Raw genomic sequence first — 21438 nt, forward strand, 5'->3', positions numbered from 1 at the left:
AGAGGGGAGAGTCAGAAGGCAGAGTCAGAGAGGGGTAGAAGGAGGCAGATGGGTAATTAGAGAACCACTGGCAGAGCAGGGAAAGTAAGAGGGCAGAAAGCACTCGGGGTTCTTCAAATTAAAGCTGGGTCCACTTTCGGATTCAGGACCAAGTATCAGTGCTGCTCAATGGCAAGTTCCGCCACAACTTTCTAACATGGATACATGTGTGATAAACTAAGCCGATCTGCTCCTATTTATAGATTGGTGTCCAAGAGCACCCAAAGTATGTCAGAGAGAGCACGTTATTTCACTTTTTAGTGCTGTAAAGAGGTCTGCAAACACAGAATACCTACTTAGTTTCACATTATTGCAAGTGTTAGAAACCGCATCAAAGTCTCCTTGCCGCCTAAGCTAGGTGGCTGGCACGCCATTTGATGCCTTTAACTTAGTAGCGTAAAATGCAGTGCAATTTGCGCAACAGATTCTGCTGACAGAAGGCGAGAGTAGAGGTGAAGTGGGAACCCTTCTCTCAGCAGACTCCTGAGGCCGAGTGACCTCATCACTAACACAGTGAGGTAACGTTTAATAATGGAAAGAGTAGGCAGGTTTTTTTATGTTTGTGCTACTGTTTTATAGTCTAGAAGGCTGCTTTTACTGTTTATTTCTCTGGTACTACCACAAACATTGTCTGGAGCAGGTAAAGTGCATGCAATCTCCCATACCTTGCAATACACCTATATGATCTTGAACTTTGACGTTTCTGGCGGTACAGAGCTGACCTCGGGTGATTGTCCAATTTACAGGCAATTCTACTGATTATGCAGCAGTGATGCACTGTTGTGCTTTGTTATGATTTTTAAATATTTGTTTCAGCAGTTTTTCAACAGTTGGCTTTCTATTTTATAGAGCAACAACATTGTACACTGATGCATGTGATCGATGTTTCGTTGTGAGAAATAGTTATGGAATGTATTTGGGAGATTATGTATTCCGTCTAGTGTCCTTTTGTCAATAAAAGCTACAATGCCGAGGCAGGATAGGACTGTCCCTGTGTATGTCTTGGCTATTACAGAAGGAAGTGTGTTTTCACATTAAAGCTTTCATGGTGGGTATTGTGCCTTGTACTGCCCACGTATGTTTTTATTTTATGTTAGATTGGTGACAAATAAAAATACAAGTCAGGTTTAGTCAACGCTATGTCCCTAGACTGCTTACTGGGGTGCAGGTGTACTTTATTAGAAGTGTGCAGCCTACGCCCTTAACATAATGCCATTAACAAAGAGGCAACTCAGTTGCTGTGCACCCTACGTGTGGTCTAGATTCTTATTGCTTTTTCATTTTTTTTAATCTAACTTTGTTTAAAATGCACTATTTGCCCTTTTTTTTCTTTCAAAATCTTCTCAGAGGAAGAACCCCCTCCCCCTGATCTTGACTTATATCGTTTGGGCTCACTTGGGGCTAACTAAAAAAAAAGAGCATTTTGATGGCAAATGTGCAATGTATGAATGGAACTCAACATTGTTATCTCGAAGTCTGTTATGAAGTTCTGTGATTATACTGAATAAGCAACTATCTATGTTATTATATGACATTGACATCTCTTTATTAATGTAATAACTGCACTTTCACAATTGCTTTATTAACCTTCCTGCTTTCTCAAATTTGCTTGAAAATGCACCATTCGTCCACTCTTTTTTCAAAATTTTCTCGGGAGGGAATCCCCCCGAACCCTCCTTAGGGGGTTCGGGCTCGCTTGCTACGCTCGCTACGGTGCAGTATGATTATTATTTTACGCCACACAACTTTCAAATGTCACCAGCCGCCACTGCTCTTTCTTCCTCCAAAACCTCCATCATTGGAGGGTGTTGAGGGCTGCTACATGTCGAAATTAGGATGTGTTTCTCTGAGGCAGCCTTATTCACTTTCATTGTTTAGAAACTGTCTTATCTGCATGGATACATTCCGAACTGGCAGTGTGTGTCTCCCTCTGTGAGTGGATCACATGCAAGCACATTTGTGAACCATTGATTGCCTCTGAAACGCTACAGTTGAATAATTGCAATTCTAGTTCAGTCTCAGGAGTTTTATGCGTTAGCTAAAGGCCAATGGAGCTGGCCCTGCACAAGCCGTACAACCTCGGAGTCCACCTCTTTCTTATCTTAGCATATGTTGGGTGGGGTTGGCAAAGCTTTCAATGCGAATAAACCAGAAATAAGATGTAGAGGGGCTGGCTAGTATCTTTGAGACTGCCAGTAAAAGACACGCTGAGTCATTCTAGCCTCTTATGTAGTGCCTCTCCTGCAAACCGCTGTTCTGCTCCTGTTTCCATCAGTGGAAATGTCGTGGTGTTAAGTGTGTATGAATTCATTAAAAAAAAAAAAGCGAGGGGCAGCAAAAAAAGTTAATAAACAGGATATGACTTTTTTGGGTTTTACACGTTTGCTGCAGGAGGCATGCCGGGGGTATGTCCAGCGTGTTCTCTAAATAAAACAAAGTTCTGCAATAGGAATGGCAGAGGGCGGAGATGAAATAATCATTCTCGGAAATGTTCAGTTATATTTTTTTGTAACAAAAAATGCCTGCGCTGTATTCCATACTGAACTTCAGCTGCTTCCCTCGGACAAAACGCACAGCTTAGTTCATGTTGTAACAAGCATTTGGAATGCAATAGGTCTCGCAGTTGTGAGAGTTTGAGCTATTGGCATTGTAAATGGCAATGCCTTTTATATACGTGTTGGTTTTTAAAACATAAATAAAAGGTATTGCAATTTACAATGGCAATAGCTTAAACTCTCACAAATGCGAGACCTATTGCATTGTAAATGCTTGTTTCAAGCTTGTTATCATACCAATGTTTATTAAGACAGCGATGAATTAAATCATTGTCTTTACTGTATGTGGTGATTTACAAGATTAAATTATCGTGTTCATTATACATTTTTTGTTTGTCTTTCAACAGCTCTGCTTTGGTAATTTATTCTGCTTTTCTCTCAGCTTAAGAAATGTTTTTGATAACCTCTTTCCCTGAATGTATCCATCATGAAAACTTTTTCTTGATTATATACTTCCTGTGTACTGCAATTTCTTTTAGCCCCTAGCCGTTCTCCATAAGGTGTTCTTCACTTTAATTGACTTTAATGCAAATTAAAAACTTTTGTTGAAATTACTTTCTTGATCTTTTCTTTGTATGACTTTTCTTTGTTGGGAATTCTGTTTAATTGTGATGATTTTCTCTTTTATGGCTAAATTGTCCTAATATCATGTAAATGACTATGACCATATACACCACATTGCCCTATATCTACTGCCACATAGTTATCTTCGGCATAATTGTTCTCCATCCTGTCTCAGAGGTCTTGAATTAATTCCTTTGGCCTTATTGCCCCAGAGGCTAAAACTGTGGCTGTTGCTGACAGTTGATGCAGACGGTCGAGCAAGCCAGGCTGTCTCGAAAGCCTCAGTATTCAATCTAGTTGCTAGATGATTAGTCGGCACGATATGGAGGCATCTGTGTTGCTTATGCAGATATGCACAGAAGAAGCAACTGTAAGCTGCACTGCCATCTGGCTTTAGGCAAGAATAGGTAAATTTTATAAATGCACAACAAGGCTATGTGCACTAATCAAAGAGTTCCGCTGGACAGTTTGTCAAATCATTTGGAGGTGCTTTGCACTGCTCACTGGGCGCTGGAGGGGGAAGTAAAGTGCACCCTGCATCCCCTAGAGTTTTGTCCAGTAGCTTGACTGACCACTCTAGCCTTCAGACAGGGATGGCGTCAGCAGTACTACATTACATGAATAATGTGCAGGCTCCGGTAGAGTGTGGTAGTGACCCTATCTACCTGCACATCGGTTTCCATGTGCTCCATACCTTAGAATAGCCCTTCAGATCTTCTATATTCCTAAGGGTGGTAGAAACAAATAGGCACCCCTCTCTGTGACACTCATGCATATCTCAATAGCATATGCCACGGTCACTGACCAGCATTGCCGTAGGTTAATATTGCTGTTAATACCTGCCAATGGTTGCCTCCCTATATGGGTGTTGGAGCAGAAACTGACCAAAAATTCATAACATTACCCGGATAGTCTGGAGTTGTGCTGCGCTCAGTGTGCCATATATCATGTTTTTGGTGGATGAAGGTGCTAAGGCTTTGTTCGAGAGCTTGCGTAATAATGCTGTCCCTAATATATTTGTGACCATTCTTGGTATACTGTGGTCATTCTTGCATAATCTTGGAAAAACTTAACATATGATGGGGATATCTGGCATTTGATGGTGTTTACCAAAAAAAAAACCTTAGATTTCATCATAAGAAAACGTTGTTAAAAATTTACAGAAGAAAATAAGAATCTCGTTTTAAGTGAGTTAATCTAATTAGCCAATAAAGGGACACCATATATTGCTTATAGTTGGTAGAATACATGACTATATAGCTTGGTTATACTTCTATGTTTGTTTTTGGTCACCAAACATGGGGTGCACAATACTAGTTTGTGTGTAAAAATGTATTGACATAAACAGTAGACTTATGAATTCAGACGATACACTTTGTTTTGTCAATTAGATAAGTGATGTATACGTTTAAAAGCCTTTATTTGATGAACTTTATACTAAGCTAACAAAAGAGTCTGATTTCCAGTTAACACTTGTTTGCCAAATGTGTTGTGCTAACAATGCTTCATTAGGGCTTTAAAACAATGAAATAATGTATCAACATATGAAGCTGTACTTAATCCATAAATTCATTTGATCATGAAGAGGATTGTTTTATGTATCTCTTTTGTGTTTTACACATAAAATGAAAGTGCTAAGATTTTCTTGTTGAGGAAAGGAACATGATAAAACTAGAACATCACTGCCTGCCATGGATTGTCAATCACCTTTCTTCAACAAAAAGACTTTTTAATTCCACAGAAAATGTATGGTCCTCTGCACTCTAATACAAACTCAGTAGTTGGTGCACAATCATTCGATGGTTGACTGTTAGGTGTCAGACACGTTTGAAGGACAGAAGGGGAACTTATTGACTTTAAAGACGGGGCTGCAGATCATTCTAGACAAAGTTGTCATGCAGCTCTACTACTTCTTGAACAATCTGCAACCAGTGGCATTATTTACAATGGCATTCTAATTGAATGGATTGGGTTGAAATATCAGAATCTGCACTAAACTGTGTTCTCATTTGATCATTTCTCCAAAACCCAAGTCGGCAGTTAAGCATTGGGTCAGTTACCCCATGCCAACTTTCACCTTCTTTTGACTTGATCAGGGTGTTTAGGAGAGGTACCTTGAAATTCCTGTTGAGGGCATCTCTCTCCATTCATTACAAATGTTGGTGTTTTCCAGGGCCAGGGCAAGACTGATTCCTCAACATTTAAGGCCCTGGAATCACTTACTGCATTCCTTCCTTACCTAGAGAATTATGTGTCTCCCAATCCCATGTGCTGAAAGATCTAACTATAACAAAACAAGATATCTTTGACACAAAAGATATAGCATCTTTAGGTCATCCCCCACCACATTACATTTAAAAATGCTGATCTGCATGGGTCACACATCATGCTACAGAGGAAAGATAGAAGGGTTTCACTGTTTTATGTAAATTGTCCCTCGCAACCTTGGAATCTAGGGGCTACTAGATTATACGAAGGTGATAGTTTCTCTAGCAGCCTTTCCAATTTTCAATAATCTCATCTGAGAAGTCTTTATGGCGGGTGTAAAATGTCGTTACCTATGCCATTTCAAAGCCATAAAGCTGACACATACTTTCTGCATGATTATTTACAATTCCATATTCATCACTTTTTTATTCATTCAATTTACAGTGATGTGAGAACGAAACAATGCCAGCTTAAGTTTCTATGGCATTACATATTAAGAAGACTGATCTAGTACTCATCAAGTTCTAACAATATATACATCTAATCTCAGATGACAAAAATGAAACACAAATTACACTTAGTCATTATTTATTTGAAAATCAACCAATATTCAGCAGCCACATGTGGAAAAACTGCGCCCCTTGATTCAGCAGCACGTGGCACTAGCTTTTGCAACAATAAGTTAAAGTTAACTTTTGCAGTAAGATTTTAACAGCTTGTCAAATTATATGGGAGGAATTCTGGCCATTCTAATTAAGCATAGATAAATCTTATTCTCAATGCCCCTAAAACCCAGTTCCACAAACAACAATATTGTAGGGATGCTGCTAGGTAATAGTATGTGTTTGGGAACAGAAATCTCCATAATTTGTAACTTGCTGGTTAGTTCACATAGTGCTGGTGAGGTGGATTGGGTTCTAAATACATCAACTGTTTGTATAATCACGCTACCATCCAATCTTTTTGAAAACCATAGCAACCGTATTTAAAAGGCCATATCAATTTTATTAATGAGCTTTCCCCAACAGATCTTCTATAGACTACATAGTATACATTTTTTAAAAATCAATTCAACCACTAGTCGGCCCAAGAAATGCGCTTTAACTTGTCTTTGTGGGTGAAAAAAAAGCCATACACTAGACTTTCCCACAATTAATGGTTATCCCCTTTCATTGCAACCGGCGCAAATGTATTAAGAATCTTCCGAATCACCATCGATGTTTTAGAAATTGCTCGCTTATTACTTCTCACTTACATTTTTCCTATCCTCAAACTAACCTCCGCCCGAGCGCCACAATGTTTTCAGATATTTTCCCCTGATTCTTTTCTGGAAAGACTTCAGAGTGTTCATTGTTTGAAGAGTAGAGTCTTGCAAAGACAACTGGTAGAGGTGGTTACTAGCTACTGGGTCCCCAGTCTCCTAGCTCCTAGCGATTGCTGTTTTCTGGTGTTGATCCAGTTCACAGAACTGAGCGTGAATGAACTATGTGTAGTGCTATTAAAAAATTACATGCATTTCACAGAGGAGCTATGGATAGATGAGGGGCACTGATGAGGGGCCCTGATGAATCAGGGGATTCATCAAGACAGACAAAACTGAGGTGCTGATCTTCGGGAACAAATTTGGGAACATCTCCTGGTGGACCTCCGAACTAGGGCCTTCACCACATCTACAGACCATGTCCGCAACCTAAGCATCGTCCTGGACAGCAAACTCACCATGAAAAGCCAGATCAATGCAGTCTTGTACGCCAGCTTCCTCATGCTTTGCATGCTCTGGAAAGTCTTCAAATAGCTCTCCATCAACACCAAACGAACCGTCACTAAAGCCCAATTCAGCCGCCAGATGAACTATGGCAACGCACTCTATTTAGGAATCAACTTTCCTCTCCTGAAGAGACTGCAGACCATACAGAACGCAGCAGCCAGACTCATCTTCGACCTCTGCAAATAAACCCAGATCACCCCCACCTAAAAAAAAACACTGGTTCCCCATTCAGAAGAGATGCCAAACGGACCCTCCGGACACCTGCGCTCCGCTCTCTCCCCCGCTCACAACCCCGCATCTGCCGAAGCAACAGTGGAGAAAACTCTTTCTCCTACCTCGCTGCCAAGTCCTGGGACGGCCTTCACCTTCACCTCTGCATCTCACCTTCTCTTCTAGAGTTCAGGAAGGGACTCAAGACTTGGCTGTTCAACCGTTCAACCCGAAGCGGCAGCCGTCAGTGCCTGGATACCCTTGAGGGTGATTAGCCGCACTTTACAAATCCTGTTTGATTGATTGAGAAGGAAGATTGGGGAGGTGGCATAAAAACAAACTGTTGCACCTGAAGCCATCAGCACTAAAACTGTCCCTACATGTGTGTGTGTGCCATTGCATTGCACATTGACTCTGCAGCCATGGTGAGCATGATTTCAACTTCATCCTATCACCTTCCAAAATAGTCAGAATGAATTTCATTATTTGCCCAAAATCAGCAAGGTATCACTTTTGAGGCAGGCTTGGTAGCATCCCCTTCTCCGACAAAAAAAACAATCCATCAGTTGTATGAAGATAATATCAATTGTTTAATTTCTTTTTTATGTCTGATTTGAACTCAGTACTATGGAGGCGATTAACCAGAGAAAATTATACATGTCTATTTAATCTATTTTGTGTTTTGAGTCCTTTGTTTCCCGTATACATTGTTCATTTACACAGTTTGACAGTTTTAATTGCTGCATGTCCTTCACTTTGCTTCCTAGGGTTTGAAACCCTTTCAGGAGCCTCGAGAAAGCTATGCAGTGTCCATGAGTAGCCGGCAAGATAAGAATGAGATGCTACAGCATGACCGTGAGAGCCTGCAGTGTAATGTGGAGAGGTCCTTGAACGCAGTGCAGAAGCATTCGGGAACTCAATGGGATGCCCACCACCAGGAAGCAATACAAGGGCACACAAATGAAGACAGGTGATGTTTTCTTCTGAATCCATTAGCTTTCCATTTCCTAGAAACCTAGCAGACCTCTTTATAAAAAAAGAGTAATTCAGATAGATAATACATTCATCTTTTATATGTAGTAGTGTATAGTGAAATAGCGAGCACTGTGTAAATAACTAAAGTTTTAAAAAATATATTTTTTTTAATTGGTTTTTCAAAGTATTACCTTTTAATACTACAAGTATGAGTATCCCATCATACATCATAGGTTTGAAATGCAAGGGAAACATACATCCAGCAGGCGTGTTATGTGAGTTGACACTGTATCTTGCATAAGATTACAGTTTAATAATAGGAGACTTCTTATATCTATCTTAACAATTGCGCTAATGAGGCTCTAACGTCATACCTTCGCCTCAGTTTTCGAGAGCCTTATCATTTCCCAGAACTGTGCAGCAAAGAAGGTTAAGGTTAATGATAATCCAAGGTATACCGTAGGTATTTAACTATCTACTAATAGGGATTGTACTAATGTATGTCATGTGCTGGGAGAAGTAAGGCACTTCTAGTTGCTGCCTATTTTCACATAGGTAAAAGCATACCTCTCAAGTGAGATAATAAAAGAGGAAAAGTGAAGAAAGAAAAAACAAAGACAAGGCAGAGCAGAACAGCAAACAATAACTCCAAAAAGGAAAGAAAAAAGAACACCCTGTGGGTTTAGGTGTCTAGCGAGTGGGCGGGGGTCCGCTGTGTTTTATATAACCCGGCGGGCCATCAAGGTTATAAGTGAGCATGTCAGTGAGGGAAGAGGGGTTCTATAGTAACACCTAGTTCCCAGGGTTATCTAGACTATGCATGGAGATTCCTATGGGGGTACATCTATTTCTATTGGGGGGGGGAGCTAGGGACGACCCATGTCATTGTCTAAACTGGATTATTATTCATCTCATCTGGAGGGTGGGTGGGCCCAGGGTACATCCCTTCAATTCTCAGCTACAATCTTCCCAGGTGAGCTCCGCTACTGGCTGCCTATGCGCCATTGGAGGACTCTCGACTACTTGTGGGTGCTATGAGGACTCCCCCATTCCCCATTCCCCATCCCCCTGACCTCTCCTCTGTGTTCCCATGCCTCACGCACCTCTGTCCAGAGGCCAGCTAGTGGATGCCTCTGTATGGGATCTATGATGTTACAACGCGTTATTTTACAACGCAGACCGTTACATCGCAATTTTTACAACGCAGGATCCATTACAACGCATGGCATTACAACGCATGGCATTACATCGCAGATGCTATTACAACGCATGGCATTACATCGTAAGTATAGGTAAGTATACCTTTTTTAAAAAATTGTTATTATTTTAATTTAATTAAATTATTGTAATTAAAATAATAGTAAATATTTATTTAAATTAATTTTAATAAAAAATGTAATTAATTTTATTTAATTAATATAATTAAATTAATTTAAATATTTTTTTGATTGTAATTAAAATAAATTATTTAAAATAATGTATTTAATTTAATTATTTTATTAAAAAATGTAATTAATATAATATAATTAATTTTATTTAACTTAAAAACACCCCTGTACCCCAAAACCCAAATCCTGCCCTGAAACCTAAAAACACCCCTGTACCCCAAAACCCAAACCCTGCCCTGAAACCTAAAAACACCCCTGTACCCCAAAACGCAAACCCTGCCCTGAAACCTAAAAACACCCCTGTACCCCAAAACCCAAACCCTGTCCTGAAACCTAAAAACACCCTGTACCCCAAAACCCAAACCCTGCCCTGAAACCTAAAAACACCCCTGTACCCCAAAACCCAAACCCTGCCCTGAAACCTAAAAACACCCCTGTACCCCAAAACCCAAACCCTGCCCTGAAACCTAAAAACACCCCTTTACCCCAAAACCCAAACCCTGCCCTGAAACCTAAAAACACCCCTGTACCCCAAAACCCAAACCCTACCCTGAAACCTAAAAACACCCCTGTACCCCAAAACCCAAATCCTGCCCTAAAACCTCAGTACACCTATACATATACTCCTATACTCATATTTATTTAAAAAATTACTTAAATTAATAAATTTAATTTATAATATTTAAAAACATAAATAAATATTTTTATTTATTTTTATTTATAATTAATATTAATTAAATCATTTATATAATATTAAATAAAATTAAAATAAATTATATACTTACCAATACTTACGATGTAATGGTATGCGTTGTAATAGCATCTGCGATGTAATGCCATGCGTTGTAATGCCATGCGTTGTAATGGATCCTGCGTTGTAATAGCTGCGTTGTAACAGCATTACGACGTAAAAGTTGCGTTGTAAGTGATACACACCCTCTGTATGTCCCGGCCATCCGCTCTCAACAATGCTTGTTCCTCTGCTGCAGACCATTTGTCTTGTGGCCAAAGTTGATTGTCAGGCTTATCCTAGCTGTCCATCTTGGCGCTATCTGTCTGCGGGGTAGCACAAAAGCCATTTCCGCAAATCTTTTACCAGCTTTATGTGTCTTCGGTCTGGGAAACAGGCCCAGAAGGCACACCTCTGATGTACAAGGGAGCTTACGGGCCACTACATCGTTAATCGTGTTGACCACCATATTCTAAAATGTCTGCAACCCAGGGCAGCTCCATGTCATATGTTTGAAGTCTGCCCCCAGAAATCCACATCTAGCGCATGCTCTTAGCTCCTCACCATATATTACGTGCAGCCTGTGTGGGGTTCAATATGTCATATTGACATAATTTAATTGAGTGTATTTAAATCTTGTGTTTCTGGAGATGCGTTTGGGGCTCGCCATAATCTTCTCTCATTCAAGAGCCCGTAAATCTCTACCAAGTAAGGACTCCCTCCATCCTCTCAGTCTCACAAGTGGTCCTAGGACCCTTCCTAGTAGTGCTCGATAGAGTCATTTCACTAGGTGTTTCGCAGAACCCAAAGTCACCAATGCCTGAAGGACCTCATGTGTGTTAGGCTCTTGTCGACTGTCAGGCCAAATGACCCCAAAAGCTCATACTAGTGTATGATACATAAGAAATGCCCTGGGGGTAAATCATTCAGTTCTATCAATTCGTCCAGTGGAGAGAGCGCCCCCAGTTGATAGCAATCCCCTACCATGATCAGTCCCACCCTGGTCCCGGTCAGCTGTTGTCCTGTAAATAGAGATGGCGGATACCATTTTGGCAGTCCCACCAGTGTTAAGTCCAGGGTATACAGGGGAGTTCCAACTGTCTTTTTCAGGCAGCTCTGCCAACACTGCAATGCTACCTTCAACAATATTCCCGGTTCGGGGATTACCGCCTGCAGATCCATCCGTCGTGCCAGCAACAGCTCTTGGTTGCTTGCCAGTCCAATGGACCCCAGTTCTGTGGTCCGTCTAGTCACTGAGATATCTACTGAAGTTTAGCTGATAGATAATAGATAATGCAATTCATAGTCAGGGGCCCGAGGCCCTCATCGCCTGGTTGTCTCTGGAATATTGCCAAGGAGACCCTATTACGACTGCCTTATCAGAACTCATAGCAGCAAGTTCAGTTGATTGAACCAGGAGCGTGTTATCTTCACCGGAAGGTTAAAGAAAAATATAACAGCCTGGGCAGCATAATCATTTTAGACAAAGAAATTCTTGCCATTATTGATAATTTCATGGTTCGCAAGAACTATACACTAAGTGAGCGAAATAACGGTCATAGATTGCCCTCTCTGAGATCCGATATGTGAAATACCGGAATTCCTAGATATTTGAAGGTAAGAGGAGCCCATTTCAGACTTCGGGCATATCCCTTGGCTGTAACATTCCCGCTGTTATAGGGAACACATATTATTGCTCTTATTAACCCTAAGCATGGCAAGGACTGCAAATTCTTTGAGTAGGTGCATTACATACATGACACCTGTTGGTTGTCACTTAAGTACAGCAGCAGGTCGTCTGCATATAAGGAACTAATATGCTCCCTTCTATCTACCACCATCCCATAGCCTGATCCTCTCTGGCAGAAAAGTTCTGCCAGTGGCTCAATGGCCAGAGCAAATAGGAGGGGAGAAAGAGGACACCCCTGCCTAGTCTCCCGATAAATCTAATATGCGGTGGAGGCAACGGCTCCTGTTCTAATCCTAGTCGTGAGAGGAAGTGTACAAAAAACGTACCTATCTGGACCATTTTTCACCTCGCTCCATTTTTAGCCTAACTGCCTGTGGGAAGTCCCATCTGGCTGAGTCGAAAGCTTTTTCAAGGTCGACTGACATGATGAGAGCGTATGGGCTCGCGACGATACACTGGTGGTATAGGATATGATATAGTCGGTGAAGATTTAGGGACGTGGACCTTTCTGTTATGAAGCCATTTTGGTCCTTGCGAATAAGACTTGACATGTAAGGTAATAACCTTGATGCCAACACCTTACTAAGAATTTCAAAGTCCATGTTCAACATAGACAGAGGGCAGAAATCACATGTGCATGCATCTTTCTGTTTAATGTAAGGAGAGGTATCAGCCAGGCATCTCTGGTGGATGCAGGCAATGTGCCCAGCCTCAGTGAATCAGCGTATAAAGCCTCCAGTCTGGGGGCCAAGTCAACTGTGAAGGCATCATAATTTGTTACAGAGAGTCCATCTGGGTCAGGAGTCGTCCCAGGAGTCATGCCCTTGATCACTGCTCTGATGTCCTGTACCATCACAGGGCCTCCCAGATCCTCTCTGCATGCAGGTTCCATTGTGGCCAGGCCCTAGGAACTCCTGTGCCTCCAGTTGTAGAACCTCCGGGACTGGTGAAGTGTTTCATAGTAATCTCGGAAAGTTGCATTAATGGCTCCTGGAGAGTAGACTGGCATACCTTCAGCTGACAAGAGTTGCGTAATTGGTGCTCCCCTAGCCTCAGGGCGAACCCGCCATGCCACAAGTCTACATGATCTCCCCCACTCTTTGTGCGTTCTAGCAAGGTAGGTTTTATAGGCATAGACAGTCTAGAGTGGTGTTATATCAGTGTCTGTCTTCAGTGATTTGTTCTGGTATTGTGTTGTTTGTGCCCAGTTGTATGCCCAGCTCAAGTAGTCGCTGTACAAGAGAGGTGAGTTCTGAGTTAATTTTCCTCGCTGCTCCTATTGAGTGTCCTAGACAGTGCCTCCATAATACCACCTTTAGCGCTTCTCTTTCAACTAAGGCACTGGAGGGAGATCCCGTATTATTCTCAAAACACTCCAAGATCACCATCTGCAAGGTTTCCCTAAAACAAGCGTCCTCTAACATCAAGGGGTTGAGGGGCCAGGTAGGTATTGAAGGGCACTCTGCCACGGGTTGGCGAGATAGGAGTATAGGGTTATGGTCTGAAAATGTGTGCCCTAAATACTCTGTGCAGATCATAGAGGTGCAAAGGGCAGTCAAGCATACAAACATATCGAGTCGTGTGTGTAATTTGTAAAGATGTAAGTTGTAAGAGTAGTTGCACTCAAGCCCATGATGCACTCTCCAAATCTCTGTTAGATCTCAATGACCCAGCCAGGTTTGGAAGCCTTCCGAAGTCCTATTTGCTGGGGTTCCCAGTAGGGGCGTGGTGGACCTGTCGATGGTAACATCTTCCACACAGTTGGAATCTCCCTCCATGATAAGATCATCAACAACCAGAGTGGACATTGGGACAGCGAGTGTTCTGAGAAATTGTATTTGATCACTATTTGGGGCATATATTCTTCCTAGTGTCACCCCTCTACCCATCAGTCTTCTCTTAACGAGGGCATATCGCCCTTCACCATCTATAATTGAGCGCACTAACTCAAAAGGGGCTCCCACCTGTATCCATATTAGCGCCCCAGTGTAGAAAGCAGAGAAAGAGGTTGCATAGAGTTACCCTCACCATCTGCGACAAAGGCTTGATACTTCGCCTGCTGTAAGGTGCATTTCCTGCAGCATAACTATGTGCGCTACGCGTCGCTGTATATACCTGTGGATATTATGGCACTTCAGGCCGAGTCCATCTCCCTAACATTCCAAGATATCAATTTTACATTTTGTTGATCTCCTAATCCAGGAGTAGAAACAAATCACCCTCTCACCCATACCCATTTCACCCCTCCTCCCCCCCAACATCAGCTTCATGTGCAATCCCCCAGAACGTGGAAATAAATCCCCAAATATTAGCTCCTGCATCCAAGGGCAGTTTAGCAACGGCTGACCATTCCTACCTGTAATAGAACATGATCACCACTGGACATACACCACCAGTCACGTCAGTGGCAGAATCCAGCAGGGAAGAGAGCAAAGAAGTCCATATGTTGCATTAGCCATCTGCCATTACCCATTCCGGGCCACTGTCATCTATGCACCCCTCATCTGGTGACTCCACCCGTGTCAGTGCTCAATATTCTCTTCCAGTGGTCCTCTCCGGTATCAAAGTCAAATTCATAACATCAGGGTAACACAGTGTAGCCCCACCACCCCAGCCGGGGGATCCGAGTGTACGCCATGTGTCGCAGGGGCCCATGAGAGCAGTTTGTCAACCGTCTGTGGGGTTACCACCGGAATACCCATCCTGCTTGTGTTAGATCTTCCAGAGTTCGATATCAAGGATTTGTGAGTAGAAGAAAGCTCTATGTCTTCCTCCCGTCTTCTGTGTTGATGCTATCTCCGCTACTGCCAGTAGTGCTGCTAGCCATTCTCTTTCCGTTTGGGAGGGGTATGGCCTCACCAGGGAGGTCCTGCAGGTCTGCCACCTAGTTCATTTCCGATACTTCTTTCCATGCGTGGCTGGCACGGTTCAAAGAGAGGGACCCCCTATCTCTGGGCCTCCAGCCAGGCCCACACCTTATCTGCCGTGTCACAAAAATGGGTGGTGCTATCTAGTATAATTCGTAGTTTAGCTGGAAACATCAAGAGGTATTGCAATCCCTAGTCTTGGAGGGCCTTCTTATCCTCCACAAAAGACGCCCATTGTGCTTGTACCTTAGCTGCAAAGTCGGGGAATATCAGCACCATACTATTAGTTATGGCATATGGGCCATGTGTACGTGCCCTCTGAAGAATAAGTCTCGGTTCTTATAGTGTTGAAGTCTGGCCACCACTGTGCGGTGGATTGGGTGTCCAGGTGCCACAGGCCTTCCCTGGACTCTATGCGCCCTTTCCAGGGCAAAGAATTATGTAAGGCCCTCAGGTGCTATCTTAGTACACAGCCAGCCGTCCAAGAATGGGACCATGTCCGTTTCCTCAACTCTTTCAGGCAGGCCCACCACCCTGATGTTATTGCAACAGTTACAGCCTTCCGCAACTTCTGCGCATTGTTCAAGGATGGTGACCCTGCTGTCAAGTTCTTTGTAAAACAACAGTTGATGGACAGAATGCAGAACAATGTCATACATTCACCCCAGTACAGAGATCTGGGCCTAAATCCATCGTTTTTTTACACTCCACACCACCCCAGTTCAGACATGGCCATATGCAAATCAGCCTTGACCCTGTGCCTCATGGGAACAGTCCAGCTCGAACTGCCAAGCCATGTCTTTCCTGGACCGGAATCAAGCATCCTAGGACCGGTTTCTGGCTATCAGCCATCTTCAGCCAGGATAGCTTGACTCCAGTGGTGTGGAGAGCATGGGACTCACGTCTGAGCATACCCATCCCACTCGGGGTGACAAATGCAAAACAACAGTTGATGGACAGAATGCAGAACAATGTCATACATTCACCCCAGTACAGAGATCTGCGCCTAAATCCATTGTTTTTTTTGCACTCCGCACCACCCCAGTTCAGACATGGCCATATGCAAATCAGCCTTGACCCTGTGCCTCATGGGAACAGTCCAGCCCGAACTGCCAAGCCATGTCTTTCCTGGACCGGAATCAAGCATCCTAGGAGCGGTTTCTGGCTATCAGCCGTCTTCAGCCAGGATAGCTTGACTCCAGTGGGGTGGAGAACATGGGACTCACGTCTGAGCATACCCATCCCACTCGGGGTGACAAATGCAAAACAACAGTTGATGTACAGAATTCAGAACAATGTCATACATTCACCCCAGTACAGAGATCTGGGCCTAAATCCATTGTTGTTTTGCACTCCACACCACCCCAGGTCAGACATGGCCATATGCAAATCAGCCTTGACCCTGTGCCTCATAGGAACAGTCCAGCCCGAACTGCCAAGCCATGTCTTTCCTGTACCGGAATCAAGCATCCTAGGACCGGTTTCTGGCTATCAGCCGTCTTCAGCCAGGATATCTTGACTCCAGTGGTGTGGAGAGCATGGGACTCACGTCTGAGCATACCCATCCCACCCGGGGTGACAAATGCAAAACAACCGTTGATGGACAGAATGAAGAACAATGTCATACATTCACCCCAGTACAGAGATCTGGGCCTAAATCCATCGTTTTTTGCACTCCACACCACCCCAGTTCAGACATGGCCATATGTAAATCAGCCTTGACCCTGTGCCTCATGGGAACAGTCCAGCCCGAACTGCCAAGCCATGTCTTTCTTGGACCGGAATCAAGCATCCTAGGACCGGTTTCTGGCTATCAGCCATCGTCAGCCAGGATAGCTTGACTCCAGTGGTGTGGAGAGCATGGGACTCACGTCTAAGCATACCCATCCCACTCGGGTGACAAATGCAAAACAACAGTTGCATTGTGTGCGCCTCAGCGTAGCCTCCAACGCCTGCAGTTCGTGCTCTAATCTAGACAAAGTGTTAAGGATATCTTTAAGGATCCCCGACCCCTTAGAGATGCAGTACCCTTGAAGGATTCCCAAATTGTGTCTACACTTTGAACCGACCCCTTGTTTCGCACAAAAAAATCTTGCACTTCCTCGGACAGCTTTGCCTGGAAGACTATATCTGAAAACATACGTGTGTTAAGTCGCCACGCGCTGCGAGGCGGGATGAAGTCGGCAGACGAAAAAGCAAGCCAGACAGGGGCATGGTCAGAATATGTCCTGGCTAAGTGACGAGACTGGCATAGTGCGGGCCGAGACCCCGAGAGACAAGCCAGAGATCCAGTCAGGCCCAAGTGGCGGCATATGCCGTAAAGTGTGTACCCTCGCTGTCCAGGGGATGCATGTGGCACCAACCATCCAACAACTGGTTATCCTCTATGATGTCCTTGAGCAATGAACTAGATTTAGTACGACGGTGTGGGCAGGATGGGATCTGTCCAGAGCTGGCACATATGTGACATTAAAGTGGCCCCCCCATATAATGTGTGTGGACCCGATGCGTCGTGTCGCCTCCCACAAGGAAGAAAAGAATTCGGGGGTATCTACATTCGGCCCATAGCAACATACCAGTGTAACCGATTCCAGGCCCAGGCGTCCCCAAATCATGCAATATCTTCCCTGATTATCCCTAGACGATCCCACTTGGTGAAAGGGAACTTGTTACTTGATTAATATTGCAGTACCCCTAGCATAAGAGGAATAGGAAGAGAAGATGCTATGCGCGGCCCATCGGGACACAAAGGTGGTGGGCCTCAGGGGTGAGAAATGCGTTTCCTGCAGCATTGCTATGTGGGTATGGTGCCTATCTAGGTACGCCAATACCTGCCATTTTTTCCTGTGGTCTCCGAGTCCCCTGACATTACACGTGAGAACGTTTTACTGTGTGCCTGCAGTGCTAGCCATGAAACTGCAGGGTATGTGTAGGAGCTAATAGGGTGTTCGGTGTGGACCTAGTACTGATTGATCTGAGACATACCAAACACCTCCGCGTACGAAAATTACTCATGTATATGAAAACACCAACTTTGACAAACCCATCCTCCCCCGTCCAACCCCCCTCCCACTGAAGCAACCCCAACTTGCCAGTATAGAAGACCCTCCCAACCCTCCCTACCCACCCAATCCAGCCAACACAAAGAAAAAACCTTGCCAGCTCATGTGGCCAGGCATGTGGGGGGGAATACCCTTTGGAGGCCATCTAGGCGGCAACACAAACCACCCCTTGCCCTCAGAGCTCGTGTAAAAACACTGCAGCTCCAACGAGCATATGGGGTGCCCGGCGAGGCATCTACCAGCAGCCCATAGGAGTCCCCACTTCCGCTAGTATACAGTTACAACAGCATCTGTCCCAATATGAATGGACCATACTTACAGGAGCCCGTATTCAAATTTGACCAAGCATAGTTCAGAGCACCTTACTGTTCGTCCATATCTGCGCCCTCCATCGGTGAGTGCCGTCCCTCATTTTCTCCCTCCGCAGGGCGAGCCATGTGCCAAAGATGTTTGAGAAAATGGTCTACCTGTTGCGGTTTTGTAAAGAAGCGCTGTCGTCCTTGATGAGTCACTCGTAGCTGTGCCGGATACAGGAGCGCATAGTCGATTAGGGCTTTTCGCAATTTCGCTTTGACGTCTAGGAATTTCCCCCGTTCTTCCTGAACCAGGGGTGTAAAGTCGGGGAACATGGTGAAGGAGTTTCCCTCATAGGATAGCGATTGCTTGCTGCGGGCGGCCCACAACGCAACGTTTCAGTCCCTGTAGTTCAAGAGTCTGGCAATTATGGGCCTCGGAGCCGCACCAGGTTTGGGTCGAGAGCCCAGTGATCTGTGCGCACGCTCAACAATGAACTGGGAGGAGAAAGCCTCAGAACCCACCGCAGCCAGCAGAAGGTTCTCCACATATTCTTCCGTGCGACCAGTGTTTGTGGATTCTGGAATCCCTAAGATATGCATGTTGTTTCTATGACTCCTTGCTTCCAAATCCTCATTCTTGGAGGCAATGACGCAGAGCAAATTGTCCATCTGAGAAAGCTGGGAGGTGTGCCTGGCCGCCACGTTGTCCGATTCCGATATCCGCCGTTCCGCTTCCGTAATGCGCTCCTCGTGAGCATCCATTTTGTGGACGATAGCATCCATGCGAGATGACAGCCTGTCGACCTTGTCTGCTATGGTTGCAAACCCCTGGCGAACCTCCCGTAGGATGTCCTGTACCTCTGGGGGTTGCAACGCCGCGTCCTCAGCTGGCTCATTAGTGGTCAAGGTGGCAGGTGGGTCTTGCCCCATCCGGGCATGCTGCTTGGGAGCGTCAAAGTTGATCTTAGGTTGTCTCGCATCTGTCTTACCCATGATGGCATATAAGGAATACCTGGGAGCAGTTCCAGCTAGAAATGGGCGAATGTAGACTATCGCCGCAAGGGGGGGGAAAGGGGGGGGGAGTGCGGCTCAGGGACTCTCAGTGTCCGAGCAGTGTCTTCTATGCTCAAGATGTGCCCTTGTACTTATGTCCTGTGGCAACAGCCGACAAGTGGGCCTGAAGCACCCCACGGATGGTCAATACGGCGTACGACCCGCTCAGGGTGAATACAACGACGGCAATGGGGGCTCAGGCGCACAACGCTGATACCGCCTCCACAGGAGAAGTCACCTCCATAGTAGCGCAGACCGGAAGGTCCCCGCGTGGCAAAGGGGGTACCGCGGGGGTGATCAGGAGAACAGCCAGGAGTCCCGCATTTTCCATGCAAGGGGCAGGGGCTCAATCGTGTCTAGTGGCCATTCTGGCCGAATGCAGGGGCTAACAATGCAGCAGGCCAGAATTACCCCGAAGTCCGTCAATCGGGGCCTCACACGCCGGCAGCGGGGACCGGGAGGAGGGGGGGGTGCTGGCGCCCCCGCGTCCAGAGTCCGCGGTGACAAGAAAGGCCCAGAAGATCCGCAGGGGGTGGTGGAGGTCTCCCCCTCCTTACCGCTGATGCCCGATGGTCGTTGTCCTTCCCCCGATGTGGGTCCGGGTGTGGGGGGGGCCCGCAGTGTGTGCGCCAGCAGCCGCAGGCCCCCAGGCCCAGACACGAGGCAGGCAGGATAATCCAGGCGCGGGGCCGTTGAGCGCGCGGCCTGGTTCCATGCGTAGCGCCGCGGCCCAACGTAGTTGGCAGGGCCGACAGACACGTAGGGCGAGCTCCGCGGTCAGCCGCCGCTCCAGATCGTGGTGCTGATTTCAGGTGTTTAACTGCTCCGATCAAGCTGAAATTCACACTCCAGACTCCTCTGGCCCCATAAGTGAAGCGCTGTGGTTGGGGGCAGCCGGGGTGCCGCTTTGAAGGAGAATTATAGGATTTTTATCACCGGGCGGCGAGAACCTCACGCAATGGCGGCCATTCATCAGTGCGCCACCTAGCGCCCCCGTACAATAGACGTACTTGATTCTGCATGGACAGGGCGTCATCAAAGATGATGTCCAAATTCTTAGCAGCCTGCCTTGGTTTAGGGACAGTGCCCAATGTCTGGGGCCACAAGCTATTATCCCAAATTGCCTGGGCACCTCCGAAAAGTAGGATCTCCGATTTTACAGCATTTAGCTTTAAGCAATGTCCAGGCATCCAACCAGCAATTTCTGTAAGGCAGTGTATAAGATTGTCCTTAGTGTCGACTTTTGTCAGTCTATCAAACAGGGGGAATATCAATTGTGTGTCGTCAGCGTAGGAGCATATATCAAGACCCCATATCCTGCTGATGTCTGCTAGGGAAGAAACATATATGTTAAAAAGAGTAGAGCTTAAGGTAGCTCCCTGCAGGACTCCATAATTGACTTTTTTTGCAGTGGAAGAATAGGGACCCATTTGAATTATCTGGGTTTGGTTTTTAAGAAAAGATTCGAACCATGCCAGGGCTTTTGAGCAGAACCCTTTTTCATAGAGAATTTGTAGCAACTTGCTGTGGGACACAGTATCAAAAGCCGCTGTGAGGTCCAAAAGGATCAGTGCTACGGCTTTGCCCTGGTCGATTAAGGACCTAATATTATCAGACACAGCTAGCAAAGTAGCCTCAGTGCTGTTGTTTGCTGTGAATCCGGTTGTGAAGGATCTAATAGGCTATTGGTTTCAATAAAAGTCGTGAGTTGTTTATTAACCAATTTCTCCAAAACTTTAGACAGGTATGGTAATTGGGAGATTGGCCTATAGTTGGCTGTATCAAAGATTTCTTTAGAAGGGCGAAAACAACAGTTTTTTTCCATATATCTGGGAAGGATGCAAGCTCTAAAGATTGGTTGAGGGCTTTGGTGTCCTGGGGGCATAATACTGACACCAGGCGGGAAAAGTGGGGGGGGGGGGTAGCTACTGCAACCCATGACCTTGTTTGCAATCTGGGGCCTGTTAAAGGTCCCTGCGTGTCTTTCCACTCTTTCCACTATTCTGTCTGCACTCTGCAGAGAACAGCTGCCT

General features: G+C 45.1%; 1 protein-coding gene across 1 annotated transcript in view; it reads left to right on the plus strand.

Annotated features, from left to right (window-relative positions):
• The window catches only part of DEUP1 (deuterosome assembly protein 1), a 444549-nt gene that overhangs the window by 287120 nt on the left and 135991 nt on the right, over positions 1 to 21438 (plus strand). The window contains 1 exon segment of the mRNA XM_078658866.1: positions 8112 to 8314. Coding sequence (XP_078514992.1) covers positions 8112 to 8314 — 203 coding nt within the window.

Source organism: Lissotriton helveticus, chromosome 8, assembly GCF_964261635.1.
Source record: "Lissotriton helveticus chromosome 8, aLisHel1.1, whole genome shotgun sequence".
NCBI lineage: Eukaryota > Metazoa > Chordata > Amphibia > Caudata > Salamandridae > Lissotriton > Lissotriton helveticus.